Genomic DNA, 22105 nt, shown 5'->3' with positions numbered 1-22105 from the left:
CAGAGGTGCAGCATGTGTGTAGTCAATTGCAATCAAAACGAATCATGTTCACTTAATGTATTTCTTTCAGCCCACTATCAATTGTCTTAAAAACGTTTTTCCTTTTCTCTGCTTCTTAATTAGCACCTTTTTTTTTCATCAGAAGCTCTATTTTGTGGTCATATTAGTGCTATTTTTTTTTAACCACTAACATTGTAATCTTCCTCCGAATCAGATACAAGACTAATTTTCTTTTTTGTTTTGGAAATGCTGGGCAACATAATTTGCTGAAGATGTGCCAGCTCAGATGATGAGAGTTTATCTTCTTAGAATGATCAATGAGGATAATCATTTACATCTAGGTTGGGCATGACTGGGTCTGGCATGTGGTCTCACAGGCAATGCTCTGCCCAAACCCCTCCATGGAGAGGGAGAGAGTGGGGCCTGAAATTTAACGGGCCTGCCAAGCCAAGCGCTCTGCAGCAGTACTGCCTTCCCTAGAAGAAGGGCTAATGGTTTTCTGATTTGTCACCCTAGAGCTCTGGGCCACCTTTTAGGCATTTAGAGGCTCAGGGGTGGTGGTGTGGATGGGGATTTTTTTGTATTCTCACGAGGGTAGTGGAGTAAGAAAAGAAGGCATTTCCACTCCTCTCATGAACATCCCCTTTCTCCTTTTGTTGTCCTCACATCTCATTCAAATGTTTTAGGTCTGGGGAGCATTTCTGGTGGGAAAGAGTTGAAAGCACGGGACAACCTTAACTGAACTCTTGGGTCACCACTGGAAGGATGCCACTAGAAGGACCCTGCACTGGAGCTCAGCAGCTTCAAGAGCTCAGCAGTCTCCAAGGCCTGAGCCTTGAGGACCAGAGGACCATTTCCTTAGGAGAATTAGTGCTTACAAACTTCATTTTATAACTAACTCTCTGGGCCTTTTTCTTCATCTCCAAAATGAAGAAAGATGTATCTCCCTGGGCTTTCCCAAATTGAAAATTTCATCCTGTGAATTAATTTTTATGTTGCTTTTTGTTAAATTTTTAGTTTTTTAAACATTATGGTAAAATATATGTAACATGAAATTGACCATTGTAACCATTTTTAAATGTACAGTTTAGTGGCATTAGGTACATTCACATTATTTTGCAGAAATCACCAACATCCCTCTGAAGAACTCTTTTCATCCTGCAAAGCTGAAACTATGTACCCCTCAAAAAGTAATGTGGCATTTCTTATAACAGCACTTGTTTGCCAAGCTGCCCTTTCACTGTTCTTATTTCGTTGGTAGGGAAGTTAGGGTACAGAGAATTTTGATAATACAGCTATGTGCCATCAGAAAATTACTGCTGTTAAATACATTAAAATTCTTAGGTTCTGAATTTTCCAGCCAATGATTTTATATTGAGCTCCATTGCTTTCAATTCAATTCACCCAACTTATTGAGTGTCTACTGTGTGTTTAAGATAGACTAGCAGTATTGATCAGTCAGGACTAAAAAAATGTGGATAATAGTAAAAGACACTTAAAAGGAAATAGGCTGCAACTTAATGTGTTAGAAGGCATAATAAGACATCATATGAATGCTGAGGAGAACAATATGGTCATTGTTACTATTAACTTATTTTACGGTTATGCATCGCATTATATTTTATTTCCATTTCCTCCTGCTGTGCTTTAATCTTGAAAAGAGCTGATCATGTGTTTGAGGCCTTTCAAACTTTACAGCGTTTTGTTCGGAGAGAGAGAGAGAGAGAGAGAACATGCACGCTACAGCAATCTCAAACTCGGTCCTGTTTGTCCCAATTTCGTGCAGTTTTCTGCACAGAGTACTGCCAGACTTCACTGAGCTGATCTCTGTTTTCACAAAATAGCATGTAATTCAAAGCCACTGCTATTCCCTGGCTGACTGGATGCCTTTTTTGTTTGCTGTCTAACAAAAAAGTGGCAAATACTCTAAATTCATTTCATCCGCATTCTCTGTTAAACTTCACAGAATGATACTGCGCAGTGGGTGTTCTAAGGTCACCTGTGTAGAATACGCATTCCATGAAATCTCATGGTATTGCTATTGCCAACACTGAAGGCTGGCCCCTGTCATGCTAATGGGGATGTAAAACTGGTGACCATTTTGTATATTCAAGATTATGGAACTCTGTGAAAAATGATAGAGCATAGTGACAGCTCTTCCATAGGCTGATGTAACTTGGGCTAAATTCTATACCTCTGACGTGATTGTTATGCAATTCATGGCAATATTTCAGGACTAATATATTTTGAAATTATGTTCTCTTTCCTGCTATTCTGCATAAAATGCTCAGAGTGTGTTTTTCCCCAATGAGCTTACTGAATAATCATGCTAATTCAAATATTATTTTTTGGCACTTAAAACTGACTTATATAGTAACTTAATTTTTCAGATTTAAGAGACATGGGGCTATCCCCCTACCATAATACGAAGTTGCCTAAATTTTATTTTATGGGAAGAAACAGAATTTAGAAAATGTGGGCCTAAAGACGTAAAATAAATGCTTTTTCAGTACCAAAAGTTAAATTAGAATTACCCATGAATGTGTTTTCCAAATAATAGAACTATGTTTCTTTGCAACAAATTAGCTTGATAAAAAGTAGGAGGCATAAAAGGTTTTCCAAGAAAGACTTGAAAGTCTAGCAATTGTATCTAACTACCTCCTTCCTCAAAATGTAGGGCTGCAGAGGACAAAAATGATTGGTAATTAATGACTCAAGCCCTTTATGCGATACTAATCCCTTACTATTTGCTAGGTTTCGGTGGTTGCGTGAAGGATGTTAAATTTACACGGGGTGCTGTCGTTAACTTGGCATCTGTGTCCAGCGGTGCTGTCAGAGTCAATCTGGATGGATGCCTATCAACTGACAGTGCTGTTAACTGCAGGGGAAATGACTCCATCCTGGTTTACCAGGGAAAAGAGCAGAGTGTTTACGAGGGTGGTCTCCAGCCTTTTACAGGTAATGTGGAGGTCCTCTAAATTAAATGTTACATGTCTCTTATTCATCCCCCTTTCCCTCCCTGCCAGCCCCTCATTAATCTATGAGTATTATTTTAATCTTGCTGCGTCTTATTTCCATTTAAGAATACCTGTATCGGGTGATAGCCTCGCATGAAGGAGGTTCAGTATATAGTGATTGGAGTCGAGGACGTACAACAGGAGCAGGTAAATACTTATCTTCAAATGCATATGTGCACACACACACACACATGCCTGTATTTGTGTATGTATATAAAAGGAAGGACTATTACCCTGAAGCAGTAATGTTTTTGTAGTCTTCTGACAGAGCATGCCTTGGTTTGAAAATACATCTGTCAATGGCTAAAATGCTTAGTAGATCGGTGCTTTTCATTTGTCAAGAATTCACTAAATACTTGCTCAGACTTGATCCTTTCCTCTTAGGATGCAGAAGCAAGGAAAGTTCAGGTTGTCTTAAGGATGTAATAGCCCCACCTACCTAATATGTCTAAGGGTAGGTAACCTTTACAGATGGCATAGATAGCAAGAAGCTGAAGTCAGGGATTAGGATTATCCTTGGATGAGAGTGGCACCCTCTTGACTTCCTCACAGAAAGCACATTTGAAACCTGCAACTGGTTGGAATCAGGTGTGTCTATGACATCATTGCAGATGTTTGCCCCGTTGTTGACTATTAGAATCTTAGAATGACTCTCCCAAGAGGGAAATTGCTGATTGGTTTAATATATTTCGAGTTGGAAAAGAACCAACTAGGAGACGGTACACATTAGACCTAATCTCAGACAACTGACTTGTTTTTTACTTCTGACTGACCACAAAATCTTTTCCCATAATACTACCACAGGAAGGCATTCAGCACAAAGAGTTTTGTGAATTGATGGCATTCCACTATTTTGGGTCAAATATTTGTCAGGAAACTGAACACATCTCCAAATGATTGCCACTTATGTCTCTGTAAGGAAGTTTATTCAGCGAGTAATAATTTGTCTAAAGATGCGTTTCCATCAAGATATTCTCTTGTACTTAATCAACAGTGGGTTACTATCCCAGGCATCCTTTGAGGAATCTTCTTAACCTAAAATATAATTAAATACTGAGATAAGCAACTAAGGATAATTTTCAAGACTCTCTACCTACATATTTTCCAGAAGAGGACAACTTGACGCTTTTCCAGGATGATTTAAATTATCACCTATTTATAGGCAAGACAATGAGCTGAACGATCTCTTAAAATCCTTTTCAACTTCAGAGCTAAGAGAAAGCTCCAATATAAAATACTCACTGGTTACTGACATGTTCTCTGCTCCTATTTCACACCCTTCTACTTTATTAACAAATATAAAGCCTGCTTTGAGTATAATTCAGCAACATTAGTAGGTGTCTGCAAAGCACGTTGCTTACTTAGCTTAATAGTCCCCATTTTGAGTACTACTGAGAAAGTACACAAATAGAGCTCTGAATTTATAGCAATGATCTGACCACAGCCCTATGCCATAAATTCATATTTACAATCTGACCACAACACTGAGCAGCTACATGCTCCCAAGGGTTGGAGAATAATTGCACTATTTAATTATTTTTGAGTCAGTTTTGCTCTGTCCCTTATGAGAAGGCCATCTGTTAGACAGTCCTGTACTTTGCCCTGTACCACATTTCAGAACTAATAAAATCAACATCACTCCCGTTGTCCCTTTCCTTGCAACTCGATCGTGTGGCCTGTGTGTTTTCTATAGGTGCCCGTGGTGTTTTAACTGCTCAGAGAGTGGTTCTCCCCTTTGGTGTTTCCTCTTATCCTTTATGTTCACTTTGTTTCCCTTAAAGCTGTCCTATTTTATTGGTTTGGACAGTAAAGTCGGAGAGGAGGAGATTTGATGTGGAAAAACCAGAGTGATCCTCCATGGACAGGGCTCAGGAGTCCATGAGCAGCTAGAGCAGGTCTCTCATCCATCATCCTGCCACGGAGTTCCTTGGGCTCTTTCTTTGTGTCCCCAGTGCACTCAGCTGTGATGAAGTTTTTACTGATCAGAACTGTAGAAATGTCTAATAAATAGTTAAAGGTTATAGATTTTGTAAATTAGGGGGCTCAGCTTGTAAGTAAGGTTTTGCAGTTCTTTTAAACTTCCGCATTTTGTGATATTATTCTGAGATATTCTGCAGAACAAGTCTTTGAAAATGACTTTGTAGACTCTCAAGGGCACCAGCTCCTTTACCCCACCCCCACCCCCAAAAACCGCAATTAAGAATATATTCCATATATCATATCTGGTAAAACTTTGCTTTTTAAAAATTAATTAGAAAAACAATTGCATTTGGAAAATGGGTCTAGGCATCCAAGTACAACACAATCACATTTGTGATTTTTTTTGGCTAATACATTGAAGATATAAAAGTGTCAAACCACTATGTATAATAACAGTCTAATTATCTTGCTTCAAAGGGGGTACATCATTATATTGCTTGAACTTGTTATCTGCCTACCATCCACCTCCTTCTTTATGAGTGATGTTTAAACATGTCTGATACATTAAATGTTTTTGGAAAACCTGGACTAGACTTGAAAGAATGTTATGTCGATGGAGTTTTGATGGTTTTGAAATATCGCTTAAACTGAATGGCTCAAGATGTGCAGTCATATTAGATCAATGCTGAAAAGTTACAACTCTAATAAATTGTATTTATGCTAATGGTTGAGTCTGATTTACTGCAGCCATTAAAAGTGAAGAATAGGAGCAATAGTCTTCGCAGAACTGCCATTTTCCCTATTTTCTCTTTTATTCCTTCACAGCTCCACAAAGTGTGCCAACTCCCTCAAGAGTCCGCAGCTTAAATGGATACAGCATTGAGGTGACCTGGGATGAACCTGTTGTCAGAGGTGTAATTGAGAAGTACATTCTGAAAGCCTATAGTGAGGACAGCACCCATCCACCCCACATGCCCTCTGCCAGTGCTGAATTCGTCAATACAAGCACCCTCACAGGTAAAGGCAATCCTTTAACAGAGTAGATCCTATTAACTTCCTTTTTGTTTGCATTTTAAATAAAAATCTTCTGCAAATGTTTTTTAGAAAAATGTATTAAATATACATGTATTTTACCTGATTAAAAACAACAATCATCTAAAGTAGTGGAAGCCTACATCTACCTAGGATAAAAAGAATAATTCTACGATGTGCATGGGCTCTCGTGGATAATTTTATTCTAAGGTAGATATTCTCTCCATCCCCCAAAGATTACATCATAGGTGGCTATGGCCCTTTAACACCTTATAGACATCTTTTGGAAATCCTTTGTATAAATACTTATTTCACAAAGCAAAAATTTACTCTTTGGGACTAGCCCCAGTTCATACCACTATTATTTATTGTAAAATTGCTGATTAAACCTAATTATCTCAAGGTGGAGGAGTCTTAGGGCCCCAGTTAGTTGGACTGGCAAATTAGTGAATCGATTTCTCACAGTGTGGTGTGCCATGAAGAATGATTATAATGAAATATACTCACACACCACTAACACATCTCACACTCAAATTCATGTGTGTGTATTAACAGCATTTTTCAGCTTCATGAAATATTAAAGCATATTTAAAGGGAGAGTTGAATTTAAGCCTTCGATAAAAAGAAAGTAAATGTGTCAAATTTGACAGAAAAAACATTTTCCTCTATCAAAACATCCTATAACGTGAACCATCAGAATGGATGTTAGAAAAGCCTTAAATATTTTCCCAACAAACCTGTTGGTCAATTCCCTCAAGACTTTACTTCCTTCTTTAGACTCTTTGGAATGCACAGCCCAAATATACTACCAACTTTTAGCAAAAGAAAAACAAACAAATTCACACCTTTCACTTCTTTCCTATTTTACCCTCCTTATAAAAGCCCAACCTGATTAAGCCCACAGCTTGCCCTTTCACACACAGATTGCACATGGCAGCTACATGGGCTGGAAAATATCAAGTAGTTTATTGCTAAAAATGCTCAACCCCACTTTCAAATGAGCACTCAGTAATGACACCAATCCTACTATATTTTCAGAATAGCTCCTTCCCCCATTCTCCTCATTAAATATTTTATATTTTTCCAAACTATACACATATTACCTCCCTTTCTCATCCCACTCAGCTGACAGAGTTCTATTTTAGATCAAATTAGACACCATAGAAAAATCAATCTATTGTATAGGATTTCTATTACTTTCTTACTACCAAATGTACATATTAATTGCATTTTTCTGCCTGATGGAGTTGTTATTGGGGTTGGCTGAATGAATGCATGCTAAAACACATAAAACCATTTTGATATAGAGGAGGTGTGTGCTATGCTATCATTTTATTTTCATTATTATTTTTTATTTTCATACTTTTTTTCCTTTCTGTTTTACAAAGCTTCTCTTATCCTATCAAAAATAGAAATCTTCACAAGTCCTCTGGACCCTGACTGTTCCTGTTTCTTCAGAGATGTTACTGATAGCTTATCTTCCTCTCGCTTATATTTTTAACGCCTCTGTCTGCTGCAGTGGAGTATGGCCCAAGGACCAGCATTACTAGCTTCACTTGGGAACTTATTATTAATGCACATTCTCCTGCCCACCCTACACCCACCAAATCAGACACTCTGCAGTGTGGCTCAGCAGTCCTCGTTTTAACAAGCCCCCAGACACATCTGATGTATGCCAGAGTTTGAGAACCACTGATTGTGTGGATTCTTCCCAGGGTCATTCAAACTCTTTTATCTCCCATTGTTAAAAACCAACACACTAACCCAAACCAATCACAAAGATCTTCATTCTGTCCAAACTCCCAGCTATTGCTCCCTCTCTCCTCCTCTCGGCCTTCGTCTAGCATGAAGTATCTAAGCTCATTTTGTCTTCACTTTATCTGGCTTCTGCTCATTACTTTTGTGACGAGCACCAAAAACTGCCATGTTTACATAGGCAAAAAAACACTTGACACTCTATGTCTTCACCACTCTTCAGCATTCTCCACAGTAACTCTCTCATCATTTCTAGGAATATTTCTTCACTTCTGTGACTTTTCTGCTTACATCCTGGTTCTCCAGGGACCCTGTTCTCAGTGTCCTTTGCTCACTTCTTCTAAAGTGTGACGACATGTTGAAGAGTCTCAGGATTTAGAACTGGACCTTCTTCTCTTTCTCTTTCATTTTTTTTCTGGCTTGCTCCAGAAATCTTATTGATTCTTGTAACATCAAATATCAGACAGATGCTGCTGTTGACTCCTAATTGCACATCCCACCTAGACTCAAATGCCTGCATCCAATAGGCATTTGGACACAATGACATTTCCAGCTGGATGTCTCTCACCTTCTACCCTTACTAAACCTCAACTCTTGCTTCTCCTGCATTCTCATAGATAACTCCAGCCACCCAGTCAACAAAATTTGAGAGTTACTCTGGGCTTTTCACCTCCTTCACATCTCATATCCACAGTTGTCATTCTATTTTTCAAAATATGTGTTAAGGTCATCCATTTCTCTTCTAATCTACTGGCCAGCCCAAACCACTACCATCTTTTGCCTGGACAACTGCAATACTTACCTTCATCTTTTTCGTAGCCTTTTTTTTTTTTCCTCTCCTTGGCCATGAGTGTATTCTACAGAGCATCCAACATCATGTCCCTCTCCTCAAAATCTTTCTTTCTTTTTTTTTTAAAATTATACTTGAAGTTCTGGGATACATGTGCAGAATGTGCAGGCTTGTTACATAGGTATACATGTGCCATGGTGGCTTGCTGCCCCCATCAACCCAGCATCTACATTAGGTATTTCTCCTAATGCTATCCCTCCCCAACACACACACCCCACCCCTCGACAGGCCCCGATATGTGATTTTCCCCTCCCTGTGTCCATTAGTTCTCACTGTTCAATTCCCACTTATGAGTGAGAACATGCGGTATTTGGTTTTCTGTTCCTGTGTTAGTTTGCTGAGAATGATGGCTTCTAGCTTCATCCATGTTCCTGCACTGCCTCTCTCACAATCACACTTTGTCTCAGTCTCCCCCTAATTCCTGGGTTTCCAACAATTACCATTGTAATTAATATAATTTAAAGAAATTTGTATGTAAATCCTTAGGAGAATTCCTGACAATGATGATATAATAAATCCCTAGAAGTGGAATAACTGCATCAAAGGCTCTTAAGACATTGTATAGTCTTGAACTTTGAAGTCAGACATTGATATAAATCTCTGCTATATACCTTCTGTGGATAAGTTCCACATCCTTCTGGATCCTAAAATCTTAACCTATGAAATGGGAGAGTAATATTTACCATAGAAGAATATTAAAAATATTAAGTGATATGATATTCTAGCTCTAACCCTTTTTAGCTGTGTAACTTGGACAAATCAATAAACCTCTGTGTGCTTTAAAATCCTTCTAGGTAAATAAGAATGAGATGCAACTACCTGCCTCCCAGGGCAGCTGTGGGGATTAAATGAATTCATATGTATGTAAAGCACATAGCACAGTGCTTGACATGTGGCATGCACTGTATCAATGTTACCTATAGGATATCTGTAAAATGTGTAATACTATGCTTAATGTATGGTAATTTCTCAAGAAAAGGATAGCAATTTTTTTTTTTTTTTTTTTTTTTTTTTTTTTTTTTTTAAATGAAGTCTCACTCTGTTGCCCAGGCTGGAGCACAGTGGCGCAATCTCCGCTCACTGCAAGCTCTGCCTCCCAGGTTCATGCCATTCTCTTGCCTCAGCCTCCGCAGTAGCTGGGACTATAGGTGCCCGCCACCAAGCCCGGCTAATTCTTTTGTATTTTTAGTAGAGACAGAGTTTCACCATGTTAGCCAGGATGGTCTCGATCTCCTGATCTCGTGATTCGCCCACCTTGGCCTCCCAAAGTGCTGGGATTACAGGCCGTGAGCCACAGTGCCCGGCCAGGAGAGCAATTTTTACACTGCCCAAAAAGCTGTACAAATTACGCTTCCACCGGCAAGCAGAATGCAAGATTGTGCATTTCATTTTATCTAGCCAACACCAAGTTTTACAGTTGAAAAAAATTGCAAATTTAAAAGGCAAAATATGTCAGAATATTGTTTTAGTTTGTATTTATGTGATTACTACAGAGATTAGTTTTTTAATATTTATTGGCCATTTCCACTTCCTTTATGATGTGCCTAAGTAGGTTCATTGTTTTTTATTTTTTATTTTATTTTATTTTTTATTTTTTGAGACAGGGTCTCCCTCTGTCACCCAGGCTGGAGTGCAGTGGTGCAATCTCAGCTTACTGCAAACTCTGCCTCCTGAGTTCAAGAGATTTTCCTGCCTCAGCCTCCCAAGTAGCTGGGATTTCAGGTGTGCACCACCACGCCAGGGTAATTTTTGTATTTTTAGTACAAATGGAGTTTTACCATGTTGGCCAGGCTGGTCTTGAACTCCTGACCTCAGGTGATCCACCTGCCTTGGCCTCCCAAAGTGCTGAGATTACAGCCATGAGCCACTGCACCCAGCTGCATTGTTAATTTTTCTATTGAATGATTCACATTTTCTCATTAAAGTTTTTCTCTGCATATGAAGAATAATATACACGTTTATCTCATCTGATGCAACCCAGTTTTGTCATTTTTAAAAAAATTTTGATTTGCATTTTTGTGTAGAGATTTAAAAAAATATTTTATATAGTTAATATCCTTAAAATGTTCAATATTCTGTGTGATTTTTAAAAAATATATATTCCCCATTTAGGGTTGATTATTATTTGTTTATGTTAGATATACCATATTGATAACATATAATGCATATTCCTTAAAATAGTAATTCTAAGGTTAGGATAAGAACAAATCAGAAACTGGGTGCAGGGAGGCTTTTCAAATTAAATCAGCCTCTCCCAAGATTCTGAAGGATACCTTCTTGAAGGAGAGATCCCACAGGTTGTAAAGCAATGTAGTGTAGTACTGGATGTTACTCAAAAGGCATGTCGTACATGGTACTGATGTATAGGGAGAAGAAAATCAGAAAACTACTGAGCAATTGTTATTTATTTTTATATATCAAATTTGTCACAAACTAAGGGAAGAGTTAACTATGTTAACTACGCATGCAGTTTTGTCAATTTCTCTGAGATATTTTTTGTTTGCATTTTTTGAATTTTTATTACTTTTACACTTCTTGTTTATGTTTTAACCTTCAAAGTCTCATTGCTTTAGGTATAGCCATACATTGCTAAAGGATGGATATGTTCTGAGAAATGTGTCATTAGGAGAGTTCATCATCTTGCAATGTACTTACATAAACCTCGATGGCATAGCCTACTCCACGCCTAGGCTAGATGGTATAACCTATTGTACCTGGGCTGCAAACCTGCATAGCATGTTACTGTATTGAATAGTGCAGGGAACTATAACTAAATGGTAAGTATTTGAGTATCTAAACAGATCAAAACACAGAAAAGGTATAGTAAAAACACTACATTGTAATCTTATGGGACCACCATCCTATATGTTGTCTGTTGTTGACCAAAACATTATGTAGCACACGACCGACCACATGGCAGCAACTTGGATAAAGTCCTTTCATTCAACATTGTTTTCTTATAAGTTTGATGAGAAAATTAAAAAAAATAAATCCCTAGCAAGGGCCACTGTCTGCATGGAATTTGCACATTTTCCCCATGTTTTTGTGGGTTTTCTCTGGGTACTCCAGTTTCCTCCCACATCCCAAAGCTTTTCCCCTTACATGAATTGAGCTGTCTACATGACCCCAGAGTGAGTGAGTGCAGGTGTGTGTGAGTCTGCCCTGTGATGGTATGGCGGCCTGTCCAGGGCTGATTCCTACCTTGAGCCTTGAGCTGCCAGGATGGGCTCCTGCCACCCACAACCCTTAAGTGGAATAAGCAGATTGGAAAATAAATGAATGAGTAAATAGAAATCATTGCAAAATAAAAATTCATAAAGTCGATGATAATCATACAGATGCACAGCAAGAAACAATTCAGTATGACAGGGCTCAGCAAGCTGCCCAGTCTGTGATTGCTGGGGTTTGAACTCCATGCTGGTAGGCAGTGCTTATTACAATGTTCACTTGGAAAGCATTTATTCCTTGATTTATACCACTGTGACCACTGTCACTCACTGATCCACCAAAACTTGAGTAAATCATTATCTCATTTTGATTAATCTTTTGTAAATGGATGTATAGCACACATTCATTTCAATGTTTAATATTAGTAGTCTATAGAAGTTTGGTGATGTTTTGTGATCAGAAATATGCCATAGGATCTTAATTCTTTTCTACATCAATAAGCCTGTGGGAAAATCGAGTTTGTTGTATATCATTTCACTTAAAAGTCATAGTTTACAAAAAATTCCAATGACATTAAGTGAAGACTTCTATATATCTCTGCAGTTTTAGTTTTATCTTTCACTTGAGATTTTCTGTATTTAAATAGGGGAGTCACTCATTCATACTTATTTTTATAATTGATATAATTGGTCTTCTTTCTGCCATCATGTTTTATGCTTTCCAGTTTTATTATTTCTTGCTTTTTAGTGATTTTTTTCACTACATTTCTTGCCAGTGTGTACTATGAATTCTTTGATGTTTTTTCTTTTAAGGAGTTTGCTGCTCTCAATGCTAAAGTGAGTCATCAAGGACATATGTAGAAGGTAATCTTAAAGACTAAGAAGAACTCCAATATTGCCAGGTGGACTTTTCGTTGTGAAGACTCAGGATAATGAGGAGGGAATGTGAATTGAGAGTCACCAAAGCCAGCGTGGATAATTATCAAAGTCAGAGAATTTCCCAGTAAACAAATGGAATACTAGGAAGTGAGATGGAAGGAGTTGAGAAAGCAGAGAGCCAGAAAGCTGGATTTGGTGGAGATGTTAGGGGTGTAGAGATTGTTTTGAGGCAGCTGCTTTGCCAGTTGGTTGAGAAACCAAGGTACCAAAAGAGAGAAAAATTGGTGAAGCCTACATAAACAGTTTTGCTATTGAGCAGTTTTGCTACTGATCTTGAAAATAATCCTTGTTTAGCATTTCTGAGGTGACTTTTATTGAGATTTTAATATTTAAGTTAATTTTGGTTGTTAGAGTCATATTTAAATAAAATAATTCCAACACTGAATGTACAAGGCAATTTCGCTTTATTGGTTAGCATAGAATTCTTTACCAATTAAGTTTAAAAAATGCTAATCAGAAAATGTGCTGTTTTCTTTTCATTAATTTTTTGTTATATGATAAACTCTTTTATTCTTCAGATTTGGGTCTTTTTTCAGCTTGGAAATTTGCAATTGTGTTTATGATCATTACTTCTGGTAAGAAATAGCAATTTTCAATATTGTATATTTCTTCCCAGATTGTCTTCCTCAGTTTAGTAGTTTAGAACACGGCTTGTAGAGTCAAATCAATCTAAGGTCAAATTCTGCCTATGCCACTTTTTAGCTGTGTGATCTCAGGCAAATTTAAAAACATATCCTTACGTTGGAGCTTCCTCATTCATAAATTGGGGATGAAAACCTTATTTATATTATGGAACTGCTATAAAGATTAAAATGAGTTATGTAAAGTATTTTGCTCAGAAACAGTCACATAGTGAGTGTTCAATGAATTCATAGTTACCTTTATAATCTCTGAATTACAGTTTCTGATTTCTGGGTTATTGTCCCATAATTGTTTTTATTTCCATTTTCTGATTTTTGCACTGTTGATTCTGCTCTTTGAAACTTCTAAGATATTTTTAATTCTTCTAGTTCAGTCTTTAGTATGATCTGCCTTTTTCCTCATCTAGCTTGCTTTGATTTCTGCCTGCCTCTTGAAATTCTCCATTTTTGTCTTCATCTCTGTTGTCTTCATCTCTGTTGTTTACTGCTTACCTTCTGTCTCTTACTTAGTGGATTCCAAGTTATTTTAGATCTTATTAATGGCATGCAACTCATGATTTTTAAATTTTACAAATTTCTTGAATTAAATCCTCCCCAGAATATGACAGTCTTCCATAATTTGAGGGCCATATTCTTATCCTTCTTTCGAGTTACAATTTTTCCATCATTTGGGGGAGTTTGAGTACTCCCCCAAACTCAACTCCATAGTTCAGTTGGCTCATCTCTAATATAACCTTCTGACTGGGTGTTTGCATGGGAAAATTAAACTGTTTTCAAATCATCTTACTGGGCATCCAGTTGCTGTTAATAAAAGCCTTTGCTAAGATGATGACAGGGTTAGTAGGGTAAGTTTGCATTAGCCTTGCAGCCACCCTACAGTTTGAGCTCCTTTCTTCCCAGTGTTTGGTAGAGTAGGAGTGCTGAGAGCTTGCTGGCATTTTGCTTCCAGTTTAAGTTTGAGTTTGCCTAGGACTTTCCTTCTAACAGTCCATTGTCTTTGTCTGGTCTCATTTTAGGTATTTATAAAACTTTGGTCGTTTCACTGGGATTCTTACAAGATGGTAGTTCGAAACTATAGCTGTATACTGAGTCACCTGGGGAGCTTTAAAAAATATACTGATGCCTGTGTGCCCCACGTGCAAAATGTCTGATTAAATTGGCCTGGAATGTGGCCTGGGCGTTTGTATTTTTAAATTATCTCAGGTAATTCTCCTGTACAGCCAGCACAGGGAAACTCTATTTAAAGGAGGAGTTTGTCACCAGTGATCACATTTAAATTTTATCCAGATATTTTTATAACTTTCATTTCCCCACTGAAACTCAAAAACGTTAGGAAAGAAAAAATTAAATGTATATAAAAATAATAAGCTATTAAAAGTAAATAGAAAATACTAGCAAAGGAATATCATAAGATGACAAAAATTAAGTGTAATAATTATTGGGAAGTGGGATTTTATGCTCAGACTTACAAAAAGCAGAAGGTAAAAGCAAAGAAAATTCTTAAAAATAAATATCAACTAAGATAACTGAAGAAAACAGAATAGTGAAGCAGAATATTTACCATTCATGAATTTGTCTATCAGAGAATTAAATGAGATAAATCCCAGTTGCAGTGGAGAGTCCAAGGGTTAACAGGCCCACTCAGGAGCAAATGGGCCCCTTTGGGCCACAGGGTCTAGATTCTGTGCCCTCCCAAGGCCAAGGTTCAGTGCAAGGAGTTCTTTAAGATTCATTTCCTCAGCCAGAGCCTCAGGGTAGAAAACCCTTCAGTTATCACTCCTGTGTATCTTTAGATTTGTTGAAAGGGCTCCAATTAACTCTGGGTAGCTTTTGCTGATTTTCCCTGCAGCCCTGTTAACATGCAAAGCTGCAGCCCAGAGAGATAGGACGGGTGTTTCCCCTCAAACTGAGGACTACTCAGAAACTGACTTCACAATTTGATTTGAAATTATTTCAAGAATGAATGGATTCAAGACTTCGCACATATACGAATTATTTTCTCCGTAAGGTGTTTAAACATGTAAACTTAATTATCAGCATAATTACTACAGCACCTGGCATCAAGTGTTACAGATATAATTGGTGTACAGAAAATATTTTCTCAATTTTATTGTTGCATTACATTGAGCTAAAGTCTAGGGGTTATATTGATTCTTCAGGTAAAATGATAAATAATAGTAATATTATTTACTATTTGCTATAGTTTGGCAAATGAATCAATAATAATAAGAATAATCTTCCAGATGACCCACATATATCTCCATTTATGTAAAGAAAAAGACATTTTAATTTATAATACAAGTAATAATATAGCTTTTGCCACTAAAATTGTTTCAGTCTTTACATACAATGGACTTAATTTTTTTACCTGAATGAAGTGGGTTCACACTGAAAATCTGTCTCTAATTTTTGCCTCTTTTCCATGGCTACTGTAATAATTAGTGACTCTCAATTCTACTGGTCATAAGGTGATTATCAGATTACTTATAAAACGCAGATTTGGGGGTCACTCACACATGATTCTCTATATCTGGGCTAGTATTTAGCAATTTGCATTTTACCTAATGCTCCAGTTGGTTTTTGGGAAGGTTTATGAATCACATATTGAGAGACACTAGTGCAGAAGAGTGGTCAGGTTAGACTGGAATACATTCACCTGCTAGGCTTGCAACTATCCCTGCTTTATTCCTGCTTCTGGTTCTAACTGTGTTAGCTTTGCTGCCAGAAAAATGCCAAGGCAAGTGAATAAAGAGAGGCAGTGTCAGTAGGACCCCTGAACTCCAGTAGGACTCCTGAACTTCTGAAAGTTCCCAAGAGAAAGGAAGTAAGAATTGGGGATCTTGATAACACGGATTCTGATTCACTAGGTCTGGGAATATGGTGTTAGATTCTGTGTTTCCAACCAGCCCCCTCCCACTCTGTCATGCCTAATATAGAAAGGCAAGGAGCTCACTATTTATATGGGAAAAGGAAAACAACAACAACAACAGAGAAAAAACAATAAAATAAAACATAACCTAATTCTCAATTACAAGGTGCCCCTTAGGTTCATATAAAAGTGAGAGCAGTATAGTTCAATGTAGGAATTATCACTGTAATGTCTTGGTAGAGCCTTACCCGCATGTGTTTAAGTTACAAACATTCAACTACATATTTTGGAAATGGGTAAGGGATGGAGGAAAAAGTAAAAAAAGCAAAAATTAAACAAAACAACACCTATAAAAATAGTGTCATAGGCAAAGGATGCTATCCAGTACTGAAAATGTCAACATCTGTTAGCTGGAAAGAATGTTTGAATAATCTTAGGGTTTCTCAATCATGGACAGAGAAGTGATACTCATTGTTTGGGTGTCTACAAAAAGAATGAAGACTTAAGAGCCCTGAAGAATCATTGATTTCTGAAGAGTTAGAGGCATACACAAAACCAAATGTACTATACTTTATGGGCCATATAAAGAGTTGTCAAGGGAACTTTAAATCATGTTATTTTTGCCTTATGCCTGATTTTGGAACTTAAAGTCAGCTATGCAGAGTATCATCAATAAGATTAAACTAAATTAAAATGCTACTCTGTATGTGTATGTATATGTGTATGTGTGTACGTTCATATATTATATAAATATACTCTCTCTATATATATGTATTCTCTATGTATATATGTAATCATACTTACCTGAGAAGTCTGAAGAGAAATGACTGTAATTGAATGCGGTGAAATTTTGTTTTCTATTCAATTGAAAGTTCTTACTCCACAGTTGCTAAAACTGCCTATGGTACTCTCTATGCACCCATGCTATTTCTTCAATAGACGATAAGCTCCTGGAGGACAAGTTTCATGTTTTATATTTATTTTAAGCCTCGTTCACTACCTTGCTCAAGGTAGGTGATTAATATACTTATCTTAAAAGAATGAATGAAGCAATCTTTCAATTAGCAAATTTAGCTTTCTGCTACTGACCCCATAGTTAACCTAGTGTTAATATTGTTTTTGTGCTGAGTTGGACTGAGTATGGAACTACTAGTCCTTACTAAAATCTCCTCAGTCTTTTATCAATAGTTCTCTAATTTTATAGAAGAATGTACAGAGCTATCACAACTTAAATGTATATTTGGAACTTAATGCACATTTCCCAATAGAAAAAAATATGTTGGTAGGGTGAGACTAATAAATAACTAATAAAGACTAATTCCAAAACTTAGACCTCAGAATAGAACCCAACCACTACATATTTGAAATGAAAAATAATGGAAGCCAATACTGCTGCAGTGCTGATAATTATAAAGAAAAGAAAATATTCATTTATTTAAAAAAGAGATCTACCATGTTCCATGCTAGTGCTAGGTCCTATCTTTGTAATATGATTTTTATAACACTAAAATATAGCCCAAGCACTCTCTCTGAAGTATAAGATTATGTAGACAATGAAAGTTTTATAGGGAAAACCTAATAGAGATGGGTTTATCATTTTTAATTCATTATTTCTCTTGAGATACTGAGAACCTAAAATAATAGTGATGAAGTTTTTCTCTCACTGGAAATAGGTGTCCATAGTAAGTCAACGCAGAGGCGGGATGTTCATAGGTGACACCCACACACTTCATCTTTTTGCTGTGTCATCCTTATGGACAAGGCTTCTACCTCATAGTTCAAGATGACTGCTGAAGCTCCTGACACCCAGTCTGATTTACACCCAGCAGGAAGAAATAATGGTTAAAGAACACTCACATTCACTTTAAAGACATATTTTAGAAGCTGTTCCTCCGCCTCTGGTTATCTTGTGTGGTCGGAACTTAGTCACATGGCTGTATCTAGCTTCAGGGAATGTTGAAAAATGCTGTCCTTATTCCAAGTAGCCATTTGCCCAGGTAAAAAGTGTTTTTACTTTACTGAGGAAAAGGAGTATAATACATAATAAGGAGCAATTAGTAATCTTTGCCACAATAGGAAATCATCAGAAGTAAATAAAAAGGAATTCTTTTTGTTGGTGTTGTTAAAGATAAAAGCCAGTTTTTATAGTAGACCATAAATTAATATTCCAATATTTGTAGTTTATTACAAACTTTTTTTTAAATTTGAGATGGAATATTGCTCTGTTGCCAAGGCTGGAGTGCAGTGGCACCATCTCAGCTCACTGCAACCTACGCCTCCCGGGTTCAAGCAATTCTCCTGTCTCAGCTTCCCAAGTAGCTGGGACTACAGGTGAATGCCACCACACCTGGTTTTTGTTTGTTTGTTTGTTTGTTTTTGTATTTTTAGTAGAGATGAGGTTTCACTATATTGGTCTGGCTGATCTCAAACTCCTGACCTCAAGTGATCCACCTGCTTCAGCCTCCCAAAGTGCTGGCATTACAGGCTACAAAATATTTCTTTTAATGTAAATCTTGAAAGAAACTGGTCTGAAAAAAATTCACAGGATGAAAATATGGCCTATGACATAAATAGTAAAAATAGAAATGATGTAATGTTCCTGCTTAGCTAATGTAGAAAGATTTCATTAGGTAATGCAGTGTTGATGAGTTAATAGCTTTGTCTAACTCTCCTGAATACGTAATGTGCCTGAACTACTGGCACATTGTGAAATCTTCAGAGAGAATTTTTTTTTAATGTTTTTCATTTTATTTTATGCAATAAGAATTGACACCAAAGGATTTGCATTTCTTTTTGGTAACATGTTGAGCCATAGTTAAAAATGATGAAAATATATAATTTTTGTTGTACAGTGATAATCAACTAGGCATGTCTACAATGCTTATAAACATTCAATACAAATACTTCAAGGTTATCAATCATGTTTGATAAAGAAGAAGAATATACAGCCAGACTTTTCTGTTTTCTACCTTTTATGATCATTTTATATTTACGTTATGTTCGGAACAAATTAAAAGGGTTATATGTATAATAAACAAAGGTCCAATGTTGAACCCAATCTCTCTCTCTCTCTCACACACACAAACACACAGACACACACACACACACACAAATGCATGCATAGAATTTCTTATAAATCAGTCGTTTTTGTAAAGGAATATTATAAGCATACAAACTTGCTCATTTTGGAGGACAAGACTGCTAATTTCTGTTTGTAGGCAATAGGTTTCAGTAATAAATTTGAACCTCAACACATTTTAAGATGCATTTTAAATAAGATATTTTATAGTAAAATGTGTGCTATTATTTTTAATTAACATTTTTCAACACTTTTTTCTTTTTTATGGAACTGGAGCTTAGGTCAAATGGGAGGAATAATGATCTTGGGGTCAGAAGACAGGTTCTAATATTGGCTCTACTGCTTTTTAGCTGTCTGGACTCGAGCACCATACAGTACACTCTCCCTAAAAGCAGCCTCCTCTGTACAATGGGATAACAATATCAGAGGCTTGTAGCAGGGGACCTAGGACACTGATCATAAGGGATGACTTTCATTTCTCTTTCTTTTCTTTTCCTCTTGTCTCCTTGCGGGTCGCTCTGCTTAGTCAGGTCCAGTGTTTTCTTGGAGAATTTCAATAATTTCAGTGTCAGACCTTTATGTAAGGTAAAGAGTTAACACAAGCACATGGCTTCAAACTTATTGGCAAATTAGAATAAAAATGACAAAGACTCTGTAGTTCTTACCACAAAGGCATTGATTAAAAATTTGAGGTTAGATGTAAGCCTGCTGAGAGAATCTTAACTGGATAATACTTTGAGGTCAATTAAAATCACTGTTTAAACCATCCTCTAAGACTGGGATTAGGCCACATATTTTATAAAGAAATAGAGAATAATTTTTTTCCTGTTTGTAAGAATCAACATCTGCATAGTCTTTGATAGGTATATGATCTTCTATGCTCTCTACCAAAAGTTTTAAACAAGGTCAAAAAAACCATTTGAAGGAAATTAAATTTAAGAAAAATTAGTTTTGAAGTTTTCAAGGGATTACCTTAGGTTTGGGTTAAGTGTATTTATTGTTCCACCTTTTGGGTAAAATGCAAATTGACTTTCCCTTCGTAAATATTAGAAGTCCTTATTTTTATTGAAAATATTATCCAAAAACAACAATAACAAATCCCACCCTCCTGGGCTAAGAACCAGAGGAGAAGCATCCTGGATGTGTTTCCAGATCTCTATTAGATCACTAAGTTTTCATCCATATTTAACAAATGTCATTATTCAGTTTCATGGGGTCACTGTGTCAAAATGTCTGTGTTAGAACTTTATTTTCAGAGGTTCCTTTAAGTGGGCAGGAAGCATGCCATATTGGATTGATTACTCTCTTTAATCCATCCACTGGGTTGGTTTGGGATGTATACTTAAAAAAGATTTTATCAGCACTGCAGCAGAATCCCCAGCCAGAAGTCGCTTCTTCTGCCCTCCTTCCCCTGGCCAGTTTTCTTTTAAAAAGTGGGCTCTTCCATTATGTCTCCAGGTAGCAGTAGCAGCTCTGCCTGTGTGCATCCCTTACCAGATGGCCCTCTTAATAAATGTCTTGCTCTTGCCCACCCTCACTTTCTTGATCCAAATGTGAAATGCCAGCAAATAAATAAGAGCATTGTACTCTGATGAGTTCTCTTGAGATGGGGGAAAACTCTGGGGAGAGGAAGCTAGAAACAGCTTTTCTGTTTGCCGTGACTGCTCCTAATTACTGGCCAGTAGTAGAAGATATCATTTAGATGCAGTAGAATATAAAGATAAAGAAAAAAAAAAGAGAGATAAATTCTCCATGTTATCCCAAATGCCTTTGCTAACGTGGAAATACTCTTGGATTGTTGGAGTCCATTTGAAATATTGTGCATGATCCTTACAAGGGGACCCCTGACTTTGGACTCAGGGTAGACAGTTGCTGCGTGCAGATTTCACCGCCAGACTAAAAGTGCAACGGAAATGAGTGGGTGATGAGAGCAGAGCAGCCAGTTCTTTAATTGAATTAAAAGCTGGGTGACATCAATGCAGACACCTGTCCAATTACAGACAGGCCAAGGTGTTTACCATTGCTGTACAAGCGATTCGAAGATGACAGAAATCTTTCCGCCCACAGATTAACATAATGAAGGAGAACGGATTACAGTGGATGCCGGCCAAACACCTTAGTTGGCAGCTGGGGGTGGGGTGGGGGAGGGAGGAGGAGTCTGCTGAAGTATGTAAGTAGAAACGGAGTCCTTTTTTCTTCTCTGAAATGTGCTTGGCTTTAAAAAGGATCCATTTTGCTTTGTGTCTTAGGCTCGATTTCCAGGCAGAGCATTTATACTTGTCTGCATTTAGTCAGAGGAGTTAATCATAAAACTTCAACGTGAAAGCAGCCTTCTCTGTTGTTTTGCTGCTTCTCAGCATAGGGTGTCCCATTAGAGGCGCAAAAGCTTGCAGAACTGGTGTCAGCTCCACAATGATTTTGTCTTAGGTCGTCAGGCTGCCTCCAATTATTAATATTTTTCTTTGGCTCCTTTGAAACTTGAGGTTAAAGCAAAGGAAAGGGAGCGTTGTAGATAATAATGTATCAGTCAAAAGAAACAATGTCTGTCACTTTGCTTGTTCCCTGGAAGGGGCGTGGTGGGAGTCGGGCTCTCCTATAGTGAGAGAAATACCCTAGTGGAGTGGAGCCAAGAGTCTGCAAAATCTTAATTTTCAGTCACCCGTCAAGTGCTCACTTTTGGTAAACCATACTAATAGCTGCCGGGATAGAGGATAAGGAAAGAAGTAAAAGGATATGCCCTCTGTGTTCAAGGAATTCCCAAATCACTGTGAAGGACTTTTAAGTCTCAAGTTCTCTAGGCCAATGCTCTTCCCCTCTGTTAGGTGGAAACCCTGAG

At 37.3% G+C, this 22105-nt stretch overlaps 1 protein-coding gene and 1 long non-coding RNA gene across 3 annotated transcripts in view; one reads left to right on the top strand and one right to left on the bottom strand.

Moving 5' to 3' along the window:
• The window catches only part of LOC116810065 (uncharacterized), a 63853-nt gene extending 60313 nt beyond the window's left edge, over nucleotides 1-3540 (bottom strand). For both annotated transcript variants that reach the window (XR_009210725.1, XR_009210724.1), the window contains exon 1: nucleotides 3457-3540. This is a non-coding gene — a long non-coding RNA (uncharacterized LOC116810065). The remainder of the gene's footprint in view (nucleotides 1-3456) is intronic.
• USH2A (usherin) overlaps nucleotides 1-22105 on the top strand; it is a 798563-nt gene that overhangs the window by 347731 nt on the left and 428727 nt on the right. Inside the window, exons 28-30 of the mRNA XM_032136481.2 lie at nucleotides 2755-2958; nucleotides 3084-3164; nucleotides 5763-5954. Of these exons, the coding sequence (XP_031992372.1) occupies nucleotides 2755-2958; nucleotides 3084-3164; nucleotides 5763-5954 (477 nt within the window). The remainder of the gene's footprint in view (nucleotides 1-2754; nucleotides 2959-3083; nucleotides 3165-5762; nucleotides 5955-22105) is intronic.

The sequence above is a fragment of the Hylobates moloch genome, unplaced genomic scaffold (assembly GCF_009828535.3).
Source record: "Hylobates moloch isolate HMO894 unplaced genomic scaffold, HMol_V3 SCAFFOLD_18, whole genome shotgun sequence".
Lineage (NCBI taxonomy): Eukaryota > Metazoa > Chordata > Mammalia > Primates > Hylobatidae > Hylobates > Hylobates moloch.
This window is presented reverse-complemented; position numbering and strand designations above follow the sequence as displayed.